General features: G+C 48.0%; 2 protein-coding genes across 18 annotated transcripts in view; both read right to left on the bottom strand.

Annotated features, from left to right (window-relative positions):
- The window catches only part of ZNF669 (zinc finger protein 669), a 28,125-nt gene extending 16,859 nt beyond the window's left edge, over positions 1-11,266 (bottom strand). For 3 of the 17 annotated variants that reach the window (XR_010581573.2, XM_065530716.2, XM_065530265.2), the window contains exons 1-5: positions 11,070-11,266; positions 9,469-9,774; positions 6,824-6,950; positions 6,258-6,318; positions 4,927-5,855 (exon numbers count right to left, since the gene is read on the bottom strand). Coding sequence is in view for 11 of the 17 variants with exons in the window: in XM_065530716.2 (XP_065386788.1) it covers positions 4,927-5,855; positions 6,258-6,318; positions 6,824-6,950; positions 9,469-9,498 (1,147 nt within the window). In the remaining 6 variants the exon portion in view is untranslated. Of the gene's footprint in view, positions 1-732; positions 5,856-6,257; positions 6,319-6,823; positions 6,951-9,468; positions 9,775-11,069 lie in introns of those variants that run through there. The other 14 variants (XR_010581702.2, XM_074029608.1, XR_010582018.2 and 11 more) reach the window with 11 other exon arrangements.
- Positions 11,267-11,951: 685 nt separating this feature from the next.
- Positions 11,952-20,357, bottom strand: LINC02897 (long intergenic non-protein coding RNA 2897). Its single transcript, XM_045381398.3, has 2 exons — positions 20,076-20,357; positions 11,952-18,348 (listed from the first exon to the last, which is right to left on the bottom strand). The coding sequence occupies exons 1-2, from the start codon at positions 20,355-20,357 to the stop codon at positions 17,011-17,013; spliced, it is 1,620 nt and encodes a 539-aa protein (XP_045237333.2). The 3' UTR covers positions 11,952-17,010.
- Between the last annotated feature and the right edge of the window lie 542 nt (positions 20,358-20,899).

The following is a 20,899-nucleotide window of genomic DNA, read 5'->3' as shown; positions in this document are numbered from 1 at the left end:
AGTTAATTCACAACCTATTTTGTGGAGGCATAAAATTCAATGAGCATTCATTTAACCTTTTATTTTAAATATTATTTTTGTAAACTTTGCATTTCCAATGAGGTGAAATTTTAAACGTGTTTCAGTTCTTATACTTTTTTTTTTTTTTTTTTTCCTGAGACAGAGTCTTGCCCTATCACCCAGGCTGGAGTGCAGTGGCATGGTCTCGACTCACTGCAACCTCTGCCTCCCACATTCAAACGAGTCTCCTGCCTCAGCCTCCCAAGTAGCTGAGATTACAGGTGCCCGCCACCACGCCCGGCTAATTTTTGTATTTTTAGTAGAGATGTGGTTTCCCCATGTTGGCCAGGCTGGTCTTGAACCCCTGACCTGGTGATCTGCCCACCTCGGCCTCCCAAAGTGCTGGGATTACAGGCCTGAGCCACCACTCCCGGCCTCTCCACTCTTTTTAGGCGGAGGGGAGTAAGGGTTGCTTTAAGTTAGGAGGGACGCCCATGTACCCAACCCATTTGTGTAAATTTCTTCCTGCAGAGTTCTTCAAATCAGTATCACCATTGTTAAAGGCCTCCCACATGGTAATAATTGTGCTACAGGGTTTTATGAACATGAAGTTGATATTTGGCTGAATTAACCTCCTTGCTGTGGCACAAGGGGGCCATAGGTGTTTTCACCAATTACGAAAGAGGGTTCGCTGTGCAACTTTTCTGAGTACAATGAGACCAAACACATTCATACATAAATCCCATGAAGTGAATTTATTACTTACAAATAGCAAACAAAAGACAACAGAAGTCTAGGATTCAATATGAACCGCTACCACAAGATCAGGAAGGCTACCCAGAGCAGATGGATGGAGCTTTGACTAACGCTTCACTTGCACTACAACTGAGGGACCCCAGAAAGCAGCCCACCTTGGGTTTTCTCCCAGGATGTGGTTTGCTGGACACAAACGTTAAAGGCTGTTCTGTTTCAAGCAGGGCCTATAACAGAGCCTGGGCTGTTCTGACCAATGTCACTTGATTATCAGGATATTGCCTTCGCAGTATATCATACAGTTATCTTGAGAACTACCAGTAAGAAAGGGAGGAAAATGGCCCTGCACCCTTAAAACTGAAGGATCAGGATATTTGTGGTGACAGAGGCACAGACAGTAGCGACAGAGTGTTCTTGTGAGCCATCTACTAGTTCTCTTAACCGGAGCGTGGCACCTGACTGCTTTTCTCTTCCCTTTCAATGGAAACTGTTTCAGAATATTTTGAGTTTCTACATCTATAGAGTTGTGGCACATGATCACTGGCAGTGTGGACTCTGCATGGTTAAAGGAAAGAGTTCGGGAGCCCATCAGCCCACATTGGAGGAGACCAGCTAATCCTCCAGAGAGTGCCACTCCAGCTTCCTGGGGTTAGCTCCACATGCAGTAAGGCCATTATGTCTAAGGCCGTCAAGACTTGCAGTCTGAAGATGAGACTTCTGACATGCTGATAAGCAGCAGTGATAAGAAAAACCCACACACGGGCCAGGAATTTTTCAGTGAAAGCAGCTGAGATGCTTCTTCATATGCTTTGGCAGGGGCTAAGATCAAACTATTTCTTCCCATTTTCTTTGCTCATCAGTGCCTGAACCATGAGGCACCATAGATGTACACCTCATCAGGAGGGTGTATGGGACAGCAGCAAGGGGAGCAGCAGCACAAGAAACAAACAAGGCCACTACTTCTGCCTACATATTAACTATTGTCTCAGGAGTGTACAATAATTAACAATGTTCACATGGCTGCCCTACGCATACAGAGATGGTGACCAGAGTAGATGCAGTGACTACAGAGATACAGCCTGATTCTTGCTAATTAGGACTTAAGTGTCGGCTTATGTGCTGTCCTTTTGTGCATTAATAAGCCAGGGCCTCAAAACTGCCTGCTAAGCACAGGCCAAATGTCATGCTGGGGTGCAACTGAACATTCACGTCTAGGAGATGACAGCATTTTAGTGTGGGAGAAGATGAAAACACCTGAAGACCACAAAACACTGTGCAGACCAAAGGGAAGGCCCATCGTCAGCTCACGGTTCTGACCCAGGTGACTGCTGATGTGTTACGGAACCATCAGTCGACAGCAGACAGGTCAAGCTGAGCAGGTGTCCTGCATGAGGGCTGGTCCATTCCATTTGTGCTGCCAATTGTTTCAATAGCGTCTCATGCACCCCACTGGTGAGGAAGGAATGAGCACCCTACGTTTACTGGCACCGTTAAACACATGACATCTATTACTAAACAGATAAGCTGAACATCAGTTATTAATTACGTATAGGAGGATGGTGTAAGCTCCCACAGGCCCAAACAGGGATGAACTTGGGAGCAGAGAGCGGTATAGCATTAAAAAAGTGAGGATATTCCTTTTTTTTTTGAGACGGTGTCTTGCTCTGTCGCCCAGGCTGGAGTGCAGCGGTGCGATCTCGGCTCACAGCAAGCTCTGCCTCCCGGGTTTATGCCATTCTCCTGCCTCAGCCTCCCGAGTAGCTGGGACTACAGGCGCTGCCACCACGCCCGGCTCATTTTTTGTATTTTTAGTAGAGACAGGGTTTCACTATGTTAGCCAGGATGGTCTCGATCTCCTGACCTTGTGATCCGCCCGCCTCGGCCTCCCTAAGTGCTGGGATTACAGGCGTGAGCCACCCCGCCCGGCTGAGGATGCTCCTTTGTTCCTACAAGAGTATGTGATTGGTTTGTCTGTTGGCTGGTAGGGAACTGAATCATGTGACACTGACTGGTAAGACTGTAATACTGTAAAATACAATATACAAACTATAATACCATAATGGCGTAATACTATCTACTACAGCACCAAAGGCATCGATGAAAGGTCCAACGCTATCATATGTGACTGAGAGACTTGATGCTTCCTCCCTCAGATTAGTGATAATATATTGTCCTATCACAGTTTTCTCTCCTTCATTCAAAGTGAACGATCCAAATAACAGAAATAATAAAGAATAAAGGGCAACAAATGCAAAGAACTCACGAGATGATATTCTATGGTAAACTTTATGTACTTAGGAATTAACACCAACTCATTATTAGCAAAAAGTAAACATCTCTACATCAGGAGTAGTTTTTCCTTTAATAAAAAAAGGTGAAATGTGCATAATGGACAAGGGATAATCAAAATTTGCCAAATGAGGCTAGTAAGAAAAATTCCAACAATTAACAATCAGTATTCACTGGTCCATTAATCATAGGACAACACATACAAATTAAACTTACCTGGCCGGGCGCGGAGGCTCACACCTGTAATCCCAGCACTTTGGGAGGCTGAGGTGGGCAAATCATGAGGTCAGGAGTCAAGACCAGCCTAGCCAACATGGTGAAACCCTGTCTCTACTAAAAATACAAAGAATTAGCTGGATGTAGTGGTGGGTGCCTGTAATCCCAGCTACTTGGGAGGCTGAGGCAGGAGAATCGCTTAAACCCAGGAGGCGGAAGTTGCAGTGAGCCAAGATTGCACCACGGCACTTCAGCCTGGGCAACAGAGTGAGACTCCACCTCAAAAAAAATAATAAAATAAAAAAATTAAACTTACCTACATATTAGGAAAACATCAAAATTCAACCATGAATTCAGCACATTATCAAATGAATAGACAAAAATTCTACCAACAAACTTAAGAAAATATCATTACCTATGAAATTCAAGTACTACTGCTTAAAGAGCATTTACAGAACTCTCACCTCAAGGTTTCCCTGCAAAATAAGGTGAAAAGCATACTCAAGACTAAAGTCACTGATAAAAACAATATACTTGTAACTTGTGTAAGATTTCACACATTTTTTTCAAGCACTGCACGATAATTAATTTGCATCAGGCTTTCCAAATTAGAAAAGCTTCACTTATAGAACTCCTTTCCAGTGGGAGTTTTCACATGACTTTTCAAGTAAATGTTAAAACTGAAAATATTCTTGCAGTTTCTAAACTATTAGAGTTTTAATCCTGTGTACGTTCTTGTATTTACAAGGTCCAGCCAGCTACAGTGTGCATTTTCATACGTCCTTGAGTGGGTATGAGAGAAATGAAACATTCCCACATTCTGGACATTCATAGGGTTTTTCTCAGGAATGAGTTGATGTCTTCAAATGGAACTAACACAACTGAAGGCCTTACCATAAATTTAAATTCAAAAGGCTTTTCCCCACTCTGAGTCCTCCCAAATCTTCAAAAACAGGAAAATCTGAAGGCTTGACCACATTTCCTACATTCTTAAGGTTTCTCTGCAGTGTGAGCTCTTTCTTGTTTATGAGGGAATGGGAAAGAGTACATGTTACCACATTTCTTACATGCATGGGCCTTTTTTCTTTTTTTAGACGGAGTCTCGCTCTGTTGCCAGGTTGGAATGCAGTTGCACAATCTCGGCTCACTGCAACCTCCGCCTCCCGGGTTCAAGTGATTCTCCTGCCTCAGCCTCCTGAGTAGCTGGGATTACAAGCATATGCTACCACACACAGCTAATTTTTGTATTTTTAATAGAGACGAGGTTTCACCATGTTGGCCAGGATGGTCTCGATCTCCTGACCTCGTGATCTGCAAGCAGAGGGCTTCCCCCCAACCCCCCATGGCTTTTTATGTCCTTGAAAAAGAACTAAGACAACTGAAATGTGCCACCATGCCCAGCAATGATTTTTTTGTTTTGTTTTGAGACGGAGTCTCGCTCTGTCGCCCAGGCTGGAGTGCAGTGGTGCAATCTCGGCCACTGCAAGCTCTGCCTCCCGGATTCACGCCATTCTCCTGCCTCAGCCTCCCGAGTAGCTGGTGTGAGCCACTGTGCCTGGCATTATTTTATTTGTTGTAGAGACAGAGTTTCACCATGTTGCCCAGGTTGTTTCACATTGTTTTAATCGAGGCTGGTTATGAACTCCTGGGTTCAAGCAATACACATACCTTGGCCTCCCAAAGTGCTGGGATTATAGGCTGAGTCACTACACCCAGCCTCTATATCATGACTTCTTTCATGGCGAGTAAGGTGACTGGAACGAGTGTAGGCTTTACCGCATCTCTTACATTCATAGGGTTTTTCTCCAGTATGAATTCTTTCGTGGAGGTGAAGGGAACTGAGGCGACTGAAGGCTTGGTCACATTGTTTACATTCATAGGGTTTCTCTCCAGTATGAGTACTTCTATGGTTACAAAGGGAACTCAAACGACTAAAGGCTTTGCCACACTGTTTACATTCATAGGGTCTCTCTCCAGTATGAATGCTTCCATGGTAACGAAGGGAAGTGGAACAGCTGAAGGCTTTATCACATTTGGTACATTTATAGGGTTTTTCTCCAGTGTGAGTCCTTTCATGTGTCTTAAAAGAACAAGAGAATCTGAATGTTTTTCCACATTCCTTACATTCGTAGGGTTTCTCTCCAGTGTGAGTTCGTTCATGTATTAGACAAGAACCGGAAACAGTGAACGCTTTACCACATTGTTTACATTTATAGGGTTTTTCTCCTGTGTGAGTTCTCTGATGTCTTTCAACTGAATTGAGAAAATAAAACGCTTTCCCACATATTGTACATTTATAAGCTGGATTTCCACTGTGCATTATCCTGTGTCTTCTAACACCTGGAACAGAAACGAAGAGTTTCCCACACTGGTCACATTTATATTGCTTCTCTCCATATGGTTTGTATCCTGAGTGAGCTAGGATGTGCCTGTTAAGGAGGGAATGACGTACAAAGACTTTTCCACAAATACTGCATTCACATTGTTTTAATCCAGTAGAAATGTTCTCATTCAGATCAAGATTTGGAATTTGGCTGACAACTTCTCCACACTGACTACCTTCTTTGCTTTCACACAGTCTCTGTACCATATCATTTCTGTAAAAAAAATGACAAGCACATTATTATTGGTTGGTTTATTATTAACTTTCTACTTATTAATAGGTCTTGGACTTACACTGCTACCAATACCAGGGAAAATGCTTTTTTTTTTTTTTGCCATGACTGAATTATTTGAAAGTAAATGACTACTGAAAACACAGCTACCACTTGCATGGCTATAACCAAAATAGTAACATTCATATACACAATTTTGTAGTACTATTTTCAAGTAAACTGTTTTCCAAACACTCACTGCTACACTGAAGTACGTTACATTTTGGGTGAAATTTTTCTAAAAAGAAATAAATTTCAAGCGACTCTTATTTGTTTTGATTGCTTGTTTTTAAGTTCATGACATGCTTAAGAGGACTTTTATTTCCTCTTCTCAGTGCAAATTACCTTATATCTTTCCCAGGTTTTTCGAAGTGATCCTCAATATTCTGGTCTTTCCATTTGTTTCCTAAAATGCAGACCCACAAAATTATCATGAATTATTACAAACTATAGAAACATTACTAGATTTGCCGGGCGCAGTGGCTCAAGACTGTAATCCCAGCACTTTGGGAGGCCAAGACGGGCGGATCATGAGGTCAGCAGATCGAGACCATCCTGGCTAACACTGTGAAACCCCGTCTCTACTAAAAAATACAAAAAACTAGCCGGGCGAGGTGGCGGCGCCTGTAGTCCCAGCTACTCGGGAGGCTGAGGCAGGAGAATGGCGTGAACCCGGGAGGTGGAGCTTGCAGTGAGCTGAGATCGCGCCACTGCACTCCAGCCTGGGAGACAGAGCGAGACTCCGTCTCAAAAAAAAAAAAAGAAACATTACTAGATTTAATGTTCATTGTACACAGTGCCCATGCCTGATTTCTTCACCAAATCATTCCCTTGCCACATTCCAAATCACAAATAGCACTGATGATAGGGAAATACTTCTGTAATTAAGTGAAATGTGTTGTCATTCTCACCTACAGAAGCCAGGTTCCTGCAGGTTTCCTGCATCACCTCTCTGTAGAGATTCTTCTGAGAAGAATCTAGCAAAGCCCATTCCTCCTGGGTAAAGTTCACAGCCACATCCTCAAAAGCCACGGAGTCCTGGAACATTCCACACATGTGGATAGAAGGATGGGTGAGACTGACAGCACTGGGAATCTATACTCAATTCATAAGCTGTTTACATGATTCTAAAATTTCCAAGCATTTATTCTATGACTTGATTGTCATAACTGTAACTCTGTTCACACATACTCCCTCCCACACAGCAGTACTAATGCTAAAATTGAACTATTCAAAAAGGCAACAGCAAAGTAGAAACACCCATCTCATTAGAGAATCCAAGGAGTAAGATGTGCTGCTAGGATTTACCTTTTAACTTCACTTTGTACATTTCTAGTATCTGTCATAATAAAGTCCTACCTAATGAGTGTAAGTGAGTTAATATTATCAGTCCTGAGACTCTTATTCTTAAAAATGCCTGCTCGCAAAGTTCAATCTTTGTTTGTATTAGTAACTTACCTTTTGAAAGGGATTCCACCAACCTAAGTAATAAGAATGACTCACTGCATCTAAACAACTGATGCAATATATTTGCCAAAACTTTTTCTGCTGAAGGTCTATTATTTTATGTCACTGCAGTGGTATTAGGAAACCAGACACCAAAACACAGTCTGAACACGAAGTGTTCAATGAGTTTCCCTGGAAGACAATATTTTACATGTGCTGTCACTTGTTAACTGGGGAGTTGAGCCCATTCCATGTGATTACACCAAGAAAGAATAGGCTTATTAAATTTAATTTAGTAAATAAAACCAATAATTGATATTTAACAATACTAATACAATTTTAAAATTTTCTATTGCACAATGTCAAAGCAGAAAGGAATAAGAGGAAATATGGCACATGTTTTTAAAAATGACATTAATGTCACCACTTCCAGATGCTATTCTTATGAAATCACATAAATTCCCAAATCAGGCTTTTTTAGGCAAGAAAAACTACTTTTTCATACCTAGTAAAAATGACAAATGTCAAATGGTTTTTAGTCATCTAAAAAAAGAGTGATGGCTTGCCTAACATACTTCCAAGATTTTCAAACAAAAATATTCAGGACAGCACAGTATTAGCAGAGAGATGAACAAGCACAAGCAGACCAAGGGAAAAAAGTCTTAATGACCCAGCATTTATATGGAAGGTTGATGAATGATAGAGTAGGCACTGTAGAATAGAAAAAGAAATCACATGCACTTTAAAATATGAGGCAAACCAGGCTGGCATCTACTTGGGAAAATGCATTGCATTCTTCTCTATTCCATGAACAATAATCAACTTATTATATATTCAAATATGAAAGATAAAGCCAGAACACTTTCAGAAGTCACAGGAAGATTTTTTTTTTTTTTTTTTACGAAGGATTAGGCAGAATTTTTTTATGGAAGAAAAAAGTGATAAAGGAACAGACAAACTCAAACATATTAAAATTTAGGGAATAAAAAGAAAACAAAGTGGGCCAGGCATGGTGGCTTACGCCTGTAATCCCAGCACCTTGGGAGGCTGAGGCGGGCAATCACCTGAGGTCAGGAGGTTGAGACCAGCCTGCCCAACATGGCAAAAACCTGTCTTTTTTGTTTATTTGTTTTTTGAGATAGAGTCTCGCATTGTCACTTGGGCTGGGGTGCAGTGGCAAGATCTTGGCTCACTGCAACCTCCACCTCCTGGGTTCAAGCAATTCTCTTGCCTCAGCCTCCCGAGTAGCTGGGATGACAGGTGCCTGCCACCACACTCAGCTAATTTTTTTGTATTTTTAGTAGAGACAGGGTTTCACCATGTTGGCCAGGCTGGTCTGGAACTCCTGACCTCGTGATCCACCCACCCTGGCCTCCCAAAGTGCTAGGATTACAGGCATGAGCCACCACGCCTGGCCTAAAACCCCATGTTTACTAAAAATACAAAAATCAGCTGGGTGTGGTGGTGGGCGCCTATAATCCCAGTTACTCGGGAGACTGACACGGGAGAATCATTTGAACCCAGGAGGCGGAGGTTGCATTTAGCAGAGATGGTGCCACTACACTCCAGCCGGGCTACAGAGCAAGACTGCGTCTCCAAAAAAACAAAAAACAACAAAAAAAACCTTCAGATATCCACATAATAGGGTACAGATGTGTCCACTGTCATAAATTCTTCACCATGCTACAAGAGGGGAACTGACATTTTGGTGAATCTTTGTAAATCATCAATTTATCTGTCACACTTTTATTTCACCAGTAGCATTTACAAAACTAAGTCCTACAATTCCATTTGAAATTACCCCTAAAAAGAACAGACCTTTAAAAGTTATACACTCACCCTGGGGAAGAAATAAATACGAATTTTTAGCAAATAAAATAAGAACAGACCTTTAAAACTTACCACACTCACTCTGGGGAAGCAATAAATACGAATTTTTAGCAAATGAAATACATCATTTTACCTTGCCTCTTTGGAAATAGTATTTTTATCTTTCAAGCTGTACTGACAAAATGTATCTTACAGTGAGTGAAAACCTGAAACTCAAATAAGCGGACAAGCCTTTTCAAGGTAACAAACTCAGGGAGGCAGGGCTGACTCCAACGCAGACCTTTCTAAGTGTCACGGCAGGCCATTCCATCCCTCGGGACACCCATCCTGTTCAGTAAAGCACTCAGTGACCACCTAGGAGGCACTGGCACTGCTCTTTGTCCTCCTGTGTGCCTTCAGTGCATTTTAATATTCAGGTGCTTGCACATCCTCTCTGGGGTGGGTTTTCCTTGTCCTTTGGGACAGTTTTTCTCTCTTCACAAGTCTGAGACAAGCTAGAGAGCAGAAATCATTTCTGCCTTTTCCTCTCAATATCAGCATCCGATTGGCAGACCATCAATGTGTCTCCGAGGAATAAAAACTCGGGCTGGAGGAACAATTTTAATGACCTAACTTTAGTGACATTACATTGTATTGTCCATTAATTTTAATGTCCTAAAATTTTAATGACCCTAAAGGGTCACCATTTTAGATGAAACTATACCAGGAGATTCCTCTAAGGCCAAGAGCATCCAGCTGCTCCCCTGAGAGACTCTACCCCCTACCTCAGGCTGTTCTTGGGAATCAGATGACCCCGGGGCTGATACTCACTAGACCCTCCAATAGACATGGCCACTGTGGGTATCCTGGGTCATCCCCAGACAGTTCTAAAATGCCAGGACTAGGAAAAGACAGGAGAGTGGCTGAGGACACAACACCCTGTAAAGTTTTCACGGGGCGACCTCAACCTAAAGACATTTTGGTAATATGTACACTTAGGAAGGATGAAAAGAAGAGAGGCACAAAGATTTTTTTTTACAGTAGAGTGTCAGATGATTTATTCTCCGCTTTCCTCTCATGTAAAATGTTTGGAAACAAAAATATTTTGGCCAAGGTGGTTCACGCCTGTAATTTCAGAGCTTTAGGAGGCCGAGGTGGGCGATCAATTAAGGTCAGGAGTTCGAAACCAACCTAGCCAACATGGCGAAACCTTGTCTCTACTAAACATACAAAAATTAGCTGGACGTGGTGGTGGCGCCTATAAGCCCAGCTACTTGGGAGGCTGAGGCAGGAGAATCGCTTGAACCCGGAGTCAGAGGTTGCACTGAGCTGAGACTGCACCATTGCACTCCAGCCTGACAGGGCGAGACTCCGTCTCAAAAAAAAAAATAATAATAATAAATGGTTTGCTTCCTCATTCACCTTATCAAAGACTCTCATTTACGCCCCTCCCGTGGACCCCAAACCACAAACCATGACTGCGGTACCCGGTTTATGAATCGCGTTTGCTCAAACACGCCGTTTAACGTTTTAACAAAGCCTCAGGCTAATTTTAGGGGGAGAAAGGTGGGACTGGAAGCTCCATGAACCACAGCTCCTCCCACGCTGGAACCCCGCACACCGAGTCGGGATCTCCCGGATCACCCTCCCGTGGTCACCGCACTACCTGGGTGGGGGAGGCGCGGGGTTCCGGAGAGGGCTCCGGCCGGCGGAAGTGGCGCCCGCAGGTACAGACAGGACGCGGGGGTCCCGCTGCCCGCGCCGCCCGGCCCTGTACTAAGGGGACTGAGGCCCGGCTGCGCCCGGCGACTCGGTCCGCAGGTTCCGCAGCCCATGGCTGGTTCCAGCAGGTTTCACCCAGCCCTCTTCCCCACTTCGGGAAGCCAGGCGCAGTCCACTCACCATTCCTCGGCTCCCCGGGTGTCCCGGCGTCAGCTAGGGATGTCCCAACACCCGCAGGTCACAGGGTGGCCGAGGCTGCTGCAGAGCCACCGGGGCTCCCAGAGCCAGGAAGTAGCAGCGGAGACTCACAGGAAGAGCCTACGGTGGCGAAGGCGAGACAAAGCGCCCGCCAGCCAGATCCCGGAAGCCGCCCTCTCCTTTCCGGCGGCGCGCCTGATTGACGGGTCCCCACCCCAGCGCCCCTGATTGTATGGGGCTTCCGGCCCCGCCCCCTCAGGCCCAGAGTGACAGGAAATTGCGATCTCACTAGGCTGGATGTGGCCAGAATGACCTTTTTGGCCTAGCGGTTTGTAGGGGGTGCGTCCTTCCTGCGCTGGGATCTGACCATGCAAGGAGGACCTTCGCATTTAACCTTGTATACAGGGTTATAGCTATTTGTGCATAATATAGATATAAAATTAAAAGCAATATAATGACAATTCTGCAACTGCCCAGTGGGTTCACCTTGCCCGCTACCTAGACAGAGCCGATTTCTCAAGACGGGGGAATAGCAATAAAGAAAGAGTAATTCACGCAGAGTCGGCTGTGCGGGAGATCCGAGTTATTTTATTTTATTTTATTTTATTTTTTGAAACAGAGTCTTGCTCTGTCGCCCAGGCTGGAGTGCAGCCTCGGAGTTTTATGATTATTCAAATCAGTCTCCTCGAGCATTTGGGGAAAAGAGTATTTAGAAAGTTTATTTTGCCAAGGTTGGGGATGCTTGTGCATGACACAGCCTCAGGATGTCCTGATGACAGCTGCCCAAGGTGGTCAGAGCACAGCTTGGTTTTGTTGGAGATAAATGCTCGGTGTCGCAAAGTGAAACCAGCACTCAAGCGAAAGTTTTCTCAGCAATGCAATTTACCTCTGCAGAAGCGTGCTGCTCGCATCAGTCACAATCGCAAGAGCACACAGAACAAAGGAAAGCAGGGGTTTTTATTCCTGACGCAATCCCTACCTCTGGCATGGGCTGGGGCCGGACCTCAAGATCCAAACTGACCCCGTCGGCTATTTGTGAATATTTTCCCAAATAAGGAAGGGGGAAGGGAGTCGTGAGTTACAATGGTGGGACGTGTGGTTTGGAAGGGAGAAATGGGTGCAGAGCAGGTAACCAAGGGAACAGATGTGAGTGATCGATTAGAACTGACGGGGGGAAGGTTGTTTACAGTAACTAAGGGCAAGGAGGCATGGAGAACAAGAAAGTTGGGTTCCACAACAAAACACAAGAACTTTAACATGCCAAACCTTGGAAGAGAAACTGACTGTATCTGACAGTTTTACACATTTTAGGGAGACAGGAGACATCAATCAACATATGTAAGATGAACACTGGTTCGATCCGGTACAACCTGAAGCAAAAGTGGGTCAACTCGAAGCCAGGAGGGGGCTTCCAGGTCACAGGCAGGTGAGAGAGGAACGGTTGCATTCTTCTGAGTTTCTGATGAGCCTTTCCAAAGGAGGCAATAAGATATGCATTCTTCTCAGCCAGCAGCGGATGACTTTGAATAGAATGGGAGGCAGGTTTGCCCTAAGCAGTTCCCAGATTGACTTTTCCCTTTATCTTAGTGATTTGGGGGGCCCAAAATATTTTCCTTTCCAATTTCCCCCTTTTGTTTTAGAAATATTTTGGAGAAAGCATTTCAGAAGAAAATCAGTCTCTGTGCCAGGTTTTGTCTGATTTCTCAAGGAGTAGCTGGGATTACAGGCGCGCGAAACCACACCTGGCTAATTTTTTTTTTTTTGGTAGAAACGGGGGTCTCCCTCGGTTGCCCAGGCTGGTCTCTGGTGCCCAAGGCGGGGCTCCCCGTAATGTCTACAAATAATCCAGTGAAGGAACACCAGAGCGTGGAAAGCGGAGGACGACCGACAAAGGACTCCCCAGTAGGTTTTCACTTCAAGCTCTAGGGTAAGTGGGCGCTCGGAGAATTCCGGGGAAACCTCGGGAAAATGTGGGTCGGGCTGAGAGTAAGTTCGCTAATTACTTAAGCCTTGTGCGGCAGTTACTGCGCCGCGGTGAGGTAATTGTGAGTACCCCAAATCTCACATCTTTGCTCCATCTGGTAGACGAGTATTCTCCTTGGTTCCCGGAATATGGAATCATGAATGTAGAAGGTTGGGACAAGGTCGGATCAGACTTAAAACCAGCACAAGAGGGCCACGATATTCCCCTCTGCTTGGTCTGTGTGATCGGCAATTAAAACAGCCCTGGAGCCCTTCCACACTGAGGAGGAGAAGAAGGAGTTCAGGATGACATAGGAAAGTTGAATAATCAGGAGTCTAATTATCAGCAAAGTGAACCATGACAGTCTAGTTTAAAAAAGGGCGAGAAACGGGAAGGTATGTATGCTAATCTCCAAAAACTTATAAAAGAAACAGGGCCACCTACTGCGCCTTTAGGGGAAGGTCTGGAATGGCCACCCCCAGGACAGCCTTAGGAATTTTTGGAAGGGGAGCCTGAGACTGGCCTTGCCGCTCCCATTGTTGCAGGCCCTGCTGTTAACTGTGGCGAAGGAAAGCTTCAGGCTTGTCCAACAGCCAATTACGATGAGGGAATGAATGATCCAGGCTTGCCCACCTGTTAATTATGGTAGAGGAGTGCTGCCAGCCGGTCCAAATACAAATTATGGCACAGGGACAATCCAGTCATCCATTCGCCGGGCACAAGAAATGGGGGATTTGAATGCTTGGCAGTTTCTGGTCATTATTTCGCCAGCTGAGGAGGCCAGAGAACTTGCTCAAGCATGCTGGGAGCCATTTCCTTTTAAAATATTAAAGACTGAAAGCAAACAATTGGACAATATGGGCCAAATTCTCCTTATGTTCCTTGTTACAATGTGTGGCTTATAACAGACGTTGAATACCTGTGGATTGGGAGGCATTAGCCCGATCCACCCTGTCCCCCTCTGAATTTCTCCAATTTAAAACCTGGTGGATGGATGAAGCAACAAATCAGGCAGAAATGCTCAAGCCCAACGTCCCGTTAATATCACATCTGATCAATTGCTTGTAATTGGACAGGCATGGGGTACTCTAAATCAACAGATGGAAATGGGTGATGAGGTTGTTGATCAGCTCAGAACTATGCCTAAGAGCCTGGGAGAAAAATTCACGACCCTGCTACTGCTTATCCTTCTTTTAACACAGTTCAACAGGGTCTAAGGGAGCCTTATCCAGATTGTATCGCCTGTTTGCACGATGCAGCTCAAAAGGCTATTTCCGATTCTCATGCCAAGAAAGTGATCCTTCAGCTGCTTGCTCATGAAAATGCTAATGCAGAATGTCAGGCAGCAATTAGACCTATTAAGGGAAAGGCAGATCTAAATGAGGAAAAAACTTTAAGTGAATACATTAAAGCCTGCGATGGCATTGGGGTGCACTTATATAAGGCCAGCCTCCTTATATAAGGCTGGAGGGGGGAGAGGGGGAGAGGGGGTGGCTATTACTCCCCATATCGCGGGGGGGCCTCACCCCCCTGCGATGTGGATCGTAATAGCTAGGCAGGGAGGGGGAGAACAATATTACAAAGGAGGTGTACACCCCCTGCGATATTGAGAGTAATATTATGCTCTCCCCTTCAGGATATTAGGAACAATATCGCAGGAAGTGTGTACAACCCCTGCGATATTGGGAGTAATATCATCTTCTCTCCCTGAATATAAGAAAAAACTTATTGGGCCTACATTCCATTCCCACCACTGGTTAGGCCTGTTACATGGTTAGACACCCCAGTGGAGGTTTATGTTAATGATAGTGTCTGGATGCCTGGACCAACAGATAACTGAGGTCCTACTCATCCAGAGGAGGAAGGAATGTTAATGAATATTTCTACTGGTTATCACTTTCCTCCCATCTGCCTGGGGCCAGCAGCGGGATGTTTAAATTATGATACACAAAGTTGGATGGCTTATGTTTCTGCACATAATGGATAAAAAGCCTTTATTCGTGTAATCAGTGGAAGAACATTTCAATCTTTGGACACTATTAAATACTTTGAGCATGGCTATGTTATGACACATCGCCAGATTAATAAATTTAAACCTAATAAGAACCTCCTGCCATTGAATGGTCTGAGAAGCTAGAGGTGCTAACCTCGGAAGATTGTATTGCAAACAGTGCTGCTGTACTGCAAAATAATTCCTATGGAATCATCATTGATTGAGCCCCTAGGGGACACTTTGCAGTAAATTGTACTGGACAGAGAGAAGATTGTAGAGAGACTACTTTTGCAAACGACTACCCAGATAATGCACCAAAATTACATAGAATAATTGAAACAAATTACCCTATTAAGTGGGAGGAGAATGGTATGGCTCCTCCAAGCCCAAAAATGATTGACCCAATTAAAAGTACAGAACATCCAGAATTGTGGAAATTAATGATGGCTCAAACCCCAATTCAGATTTGGAAAGGAGAATATAAAACAGAGACCCATGGTAAAAACTTCAATTTGTTGTAGCCATGACCTCTAATCGGACGGTCCCATTGCAGAGCTGTGTTAAACCTCCTTTTATGTTGGCAGTGGGAAAAATTAACATCCTACCTGACTCTCAAACCATATCATGCCTCAGCTGTTGTCTTTTTACCTGCATTAATTCTACCTCTAATAAAGATAGTGGTTAGGGCCTGAGAAGGAGTTTGGATACCTGTTTCCCTCAATAGACCTTGGGAGGCCTGTCCCTCCATACAGAGTATCACAGAAGTACTAAAAGGAATGCTTAGTAGATCAGAAAGATTCATATTTACTTTAATAGCTGTGATCATGGGCCTTTTAGCTGTCATAGCTGCTGCTGCTGGTGTTGCTTTGCACTCTTCTATTCAAACTGTGGGCTTTGTGGATAGTTGGCAGAACAATTCTTCTAAGCTTTGGAATTCCCAAAGCCAAACAGAACAAAAATTGGCAAATCAAATGAATGATCTCCGTCAAACAGTAATTTGGATGGGAGATTGGATTATGAGCTTGGAGCATAGAATTCAAATGCAATGTGATTGGAATACTTCCGACTTTTGTATTACTCCTAGCTCTTAAATGCCACTGAACACCACTGGCAGATGATTAGACGTCACTACAAGGAAAAGAAGATAATTTAACATTAGATATTGCTAAACTGAAAAAACAACTTTTCGAGGCATCTCAGGCTCATCTCAGCCTGTTGCCTGGAGCTGATATTCTTACTGGAGCTGCTGATGGCCTTTCTAACACTAATCCTTTAAAGTGGATTAAAACCATAGGTAGATCAACAATCGCAAATTTTATTTTGGTTTGTGTCTGTTTATGCTGTTTGTTTTTAGTCTACAGATGCGGACGCGCCTTGGGAGAGAAGCCAGACAGTGAAGGAAATAGCAATGGCGGTTATTAATTTAAAAAAAAAAAAACATACATATAATAGAGACAAACAGAGGGGCACATGTGGGAAAGAGAGTTTCTGGAATACCAGATGAGTTGGTCTCCCCTGTGTGAGACATCCGTGGGGAGCCATGGGCGGCCTCTGAGGAGAAAAGTCTCCTTATTGCCTTCATGTCTTTATGCCCCACAGTGTAACAGCTCAGCCGCATGCTACAGGTGCTCGGGGAGATAACACTCCGTTGAAGTGGAGTATAATCAAACATCTTGGCTCCTCCTGAAACCCACTCCCACCCATTTCAGTCCCGATCTTAAGTTAAAGATCTTAAGTAGTTTAGACACACGCCTTTACTCAAGGAAAATTCGCAGAAACCGCCACTGCTATACACCTTATCGAACGACTCACGAGTTCTCCTTCAGTATTTAATCCTTTTCCTCCTCCCTTCTTACCCCTCCCATTCGCCCTAAGCACAAAGAGCTTGTAAACCAATAAATTGGGTGGAGGCCGAGAGCTCGGGCCGTGAGCAAGCCTCGGACGCTCCGGTGCCCTGGACCCGCCTTTTAACTCTTATTCTGTCTCTTTCTAAATCCTTTGTCTCCGCTGGACGCGGGGTACCCGCCGGCGGTGCGGGGCGGATTTCCCCAACGGGGCTTGAACTCGTGGACCCAGGCGCGCCTCCCGCTTCGGTCTCCCAAATTGTTGGGGTTACAGGCTGAGCCCCCGCCAGGCCAAAGGGCCTCGTAGGACCGACTGTTTCCCGACTGCGCACCCTCGTCCCGCAGCCCGCGCCAGACCCGGCGCCTCGGCCCAGCGCGCGGAGGTGGAGAGGACGCGGGAAGGGGGCGCCCTGTGGGTCCCGCCGGGTCGCTCGGCCGCACTAGTGGGTCCCCGGGCGGGCGCAGGGCCGGGTTGCGGGACCGGCGGGCGCGGGGAGGACTCGGGTTCACAGTCGCTCCCGCTCCGGAAAGTGTGCGGCGGCCGCCCCCGGAGGGACCTCGGCGGGGAGGAGGCGGCCGGAGTCGGAGTCGGAGTCGGAGGGGTCGGTCTGCTGCCGGAGACTGGGAGCGCGTCCTCCCCGCCTGCCGGGCCCGTGGTGCCGGCCGCACCCGCCGCACCCGCCGCACCCACCGCACCCACCGCACCCGCCGCACCCACCGCACCCGCCGTACCCGCCGCACCCGCCGCACCCACCGCACCCACCGCACCCACCGCACCCACCGCTGCGTGGCCGGGACCGTCTTGGCTGGCGCCGCCTTGGAGCCGTCGGCACCGCGCGCGGTCGGGGGAGCGGCGGGGGAGGAAGGACCCAGCGAGCCCGGGGAGGGTCCTGCAGGCGGAGGCGCCGGGGCAGGGTGTGGGGTCAGGGCCCGCGCGGCGCTGCTTCTGCTCGCGAAGTCTGCGGTCGGTCCGAGCTGGCGCGGCGGAGTGTGTGACTCCTGGAGCCGCGGGGCCACCCCTGGGAGCCGCGGGGCCACCCCGGAGCTCGAGGCTGCAGCGGGGAGTCCCTGGGCCCGTCTCCAGGACGGCTTTGGCTGAAGCAGCAGGACGGCGTTTGGAGGGTGGGGTGGACGCGTCCTCTCAGCGCCGGCCTGGACTGACAGCCTCCCCTGCGCCCACGCTGCCCTCGTGCCCAGGGTTCTCAGAAGTCCAATGCCAGGCGGAGGCGAGGGGCAGATGCCCAGGGTTGGGAGGCCGCTGGCGGTCCAGGTCCCACAGGATGCGAAGGATTTTCCAGGAGGGCCCAGGGGCTGCAGGGTGCACAGGCCCACCTTGCACGGGAGCCACTGCCCGGGCCTTAGCTGGGCGGAGCCATTCCGGGGCCGCCGCTCCTTCCCTGCGCGGCCAGGCTCGGGTTCCAGGCAGGCTGCTGCAGGGGGCCTGATCCGGGGGACAGCCGGCTACCCACCCCGGCAAGGGCACCCACCTCGGCCGCTGACAGCCTCGCAGGGAGGCCCCAGCGATGAGCAAGGGGGCTGGCGGGAGGACGGGAGGCCCAGACAGCCTGAGTCCTGGACAGGTGATTGACAGGTGCATGAGCTGGAGTGGAGCGTGTCTGGCTGGGGGCCAGGGAAGATCTGCCAGGACCTCAGGGGCTGCAGGCTGCCAACTGCCCGCCCCACCTCTGGATGCCCTACTCGAAACTCAGTTTCCTCACCTGCCAGGAAGGACCCATATGTCAGGGGTGTTTTGACGATTAAACTGGACAATCCTGGTAAGCTCTCGTGAGCCCTCCTTGGCTGCAGATCTTTTTTACTTTTCTTTTCTGACTTCGCTGTGGAACTCTGGAACGCCTGCAGGGGGGCAGGCAGGCAGGCTGGACCTTGGCCCCTGGCTGCATTGTCCCTTATGGGCGCCCCCACTCCTTCTAGGCCCTTTTAAAGCACATACCTAGCAAAACATCTGGACCTCAGAGAGCTTCAGAGAACTTTGTGCATTTCCAAAACCAAAATGCTTTCTTCCCTGACCCCATGTTCTCATCTCACTCCAAAACTCAAATTCCTTGGGCAGCCACTTCAGAAAAGGGCCTCAATTTGATGCTTGTTCTCTGGGACCCACCCAGGGCCCTTTCGATGGAGCATCATGCCACCTCCATCCGCCCCCGCCCCCCAACCGGGGCTTCCCCCAATACACTGGGGGCTCTTAACTGTAGCGACCTGGATCTGGCCACTAGACTCCAGAAGCAGGGGACAGGGAACACAGTCCCCCCAGGAGACTGGCCTGGCCATGGCCTGATGCACAGTGATCTCTGGGCAAGAGACCCTGGACAGGAAATATCTCCGCCCTCTGCTTTCAGACCCCCTAGCCTTCAGGGTGAGATTACCTTTTGCCACAGTGGGGAAAACTGAGGCACAGGGCCAGTGAGCAGCAAAGTCGGGGAGACTGTGACTGGGAAACATGCCCAGGTCCTGAACAGCCCTTCCAGGTTGCCATAGCCTTTGGGCTGTTCTTGGCATGTGGCACCCTGGTTGGGTCAGCACCTTGTGGGGTGAGGGTGCTGGCAGGAGCAGGTGCTGTGGGACCCACAGCCGGAGGGGAACATTTTCACCCTTTCCTGGCACAGCAGTTTTGTTCTCTGATGTGTGTGGACTCCTGTGCCTATGTGGGTGTGGACTGGGCCCCTTTCTATTGATCAAAAAAGAACCATTCCTGGAGCGGCCAGGGGAGTATAGGTACCACTTATGCCTAGCAGCTGGGCAGGTGGCAGTGGGGGATGTGGGGGCTTGGCTGCCCCGTGCTCCACTGCCACCTCCCCAGGGGGAGCCAGACCCTGGCCTTAGTGCCCATTCCTGCCCAGTTCCACACATCCTTCACTCAGCATTCCCCTGCCTCATTCCGCCAACTCGGCCCTGCCATGTGTCCCCAGGGGCCCTGGGATGGGCTCACAGGAGGTAGTAACTCTGTCGCCTGCCTCTGCCTGAAGTCAGGGGTCCCTAATCTGGCCCCTAGTGGGCTGAGAGGGTGGGCAGGTCAGGGGTCAGCCCTTGGCTGAACATGGGTCTTTTCCCCCACCCCTGCTTACACTGGTGGGGCTGGGGGCTACTCTGGGTCCTCCCCAGCCCCTCACTAGGCCAGTTTGAAGGAAATACTTGTACAGATGGCTTCACCTGTTGTCAGTTGCCCTCACCAAACTGGAACCAACCAGCTGTTGCCCTTGGACCAGGGCCTGGGCCTGAGGCTGCCATGAACAGTCAGTTTTCTGCCTTCTGGGGGGTGGCATCTCCCAGCTCTGGGTGGTCCCCACAAGACACGATGTCCAGCACTGGAGGGAAGAGATCAGGGTGGGAACCCCTGACCACAGGACCTGGCCATGAGCTGTAGGTCCCTGTGGGACGCAGGCTCCTGTGGATGCTTCAGGGGGTGAGTGGGGGTCCTTCTGGCTGGCAGAATCCTGGTGGGAACTGGGCATGTGGAGCTGGCTTAGGCAGGATGGGCAGAATTCGGCCTGGCCAGGGAGCCAAGGACTGGTGTGGCCAATGTGGGCAGCGGGGCCCTTGGATCTAGGCCCAGTGTCAGCAGAATGGCAAGTTAAAGAATTGCTGGCCCAGCTGGATCTGGGGAGAGGCTTTCCCAGCAGAACCACCTTGTCTGCACTGGGTATTATTGTCTGACCTTGGCAGAGAGGCCTGGGGGTGATGGTCTGCTGGTGCGTCCCTGCTATCAGGCCTTGGTGGCCCCTCAGGAGCTAGGTGCTCACTGGGCAGGGGGAGGGGCCCAGGGGCTACCTGTGTGTATCTGCCCTTAGATGTGCCCCCACCCCAGCTTCTCAGCCTTCAGGGTTGGGGCCCAGGACTGTTTACCTGCTCTATGGCTCCAGCTCTTACTAGCTCGCATGGTGACTCTGACAGTTTCCTTCTCCCAGCCTGAGTCCTCCTCTGGGAGACACAGGGTTCCAAACCCCATGCAGGTAGAGTTTGCTATTAGCCACTCTTATGAGCCCACCTGGGCCTC

This window comes from Macaca fascicularis, chromosome 1 (assembly GCF_037993035.2).
Source record: "Macaca fascicularis isolate 582-1 chromosome 1, T2T-MFA8v1.1".
Taxonomy (NCBI): Eukaryota; Metazoa; Chordata; class Mammalia; order Primates; family Cercopithecidae; genus Macaca; species Macaca fascicularis.
Note: the sequence above shows the minus strand (reverse complement) of the source record. Positions and strands in the feature narration are given on the sequence as shown.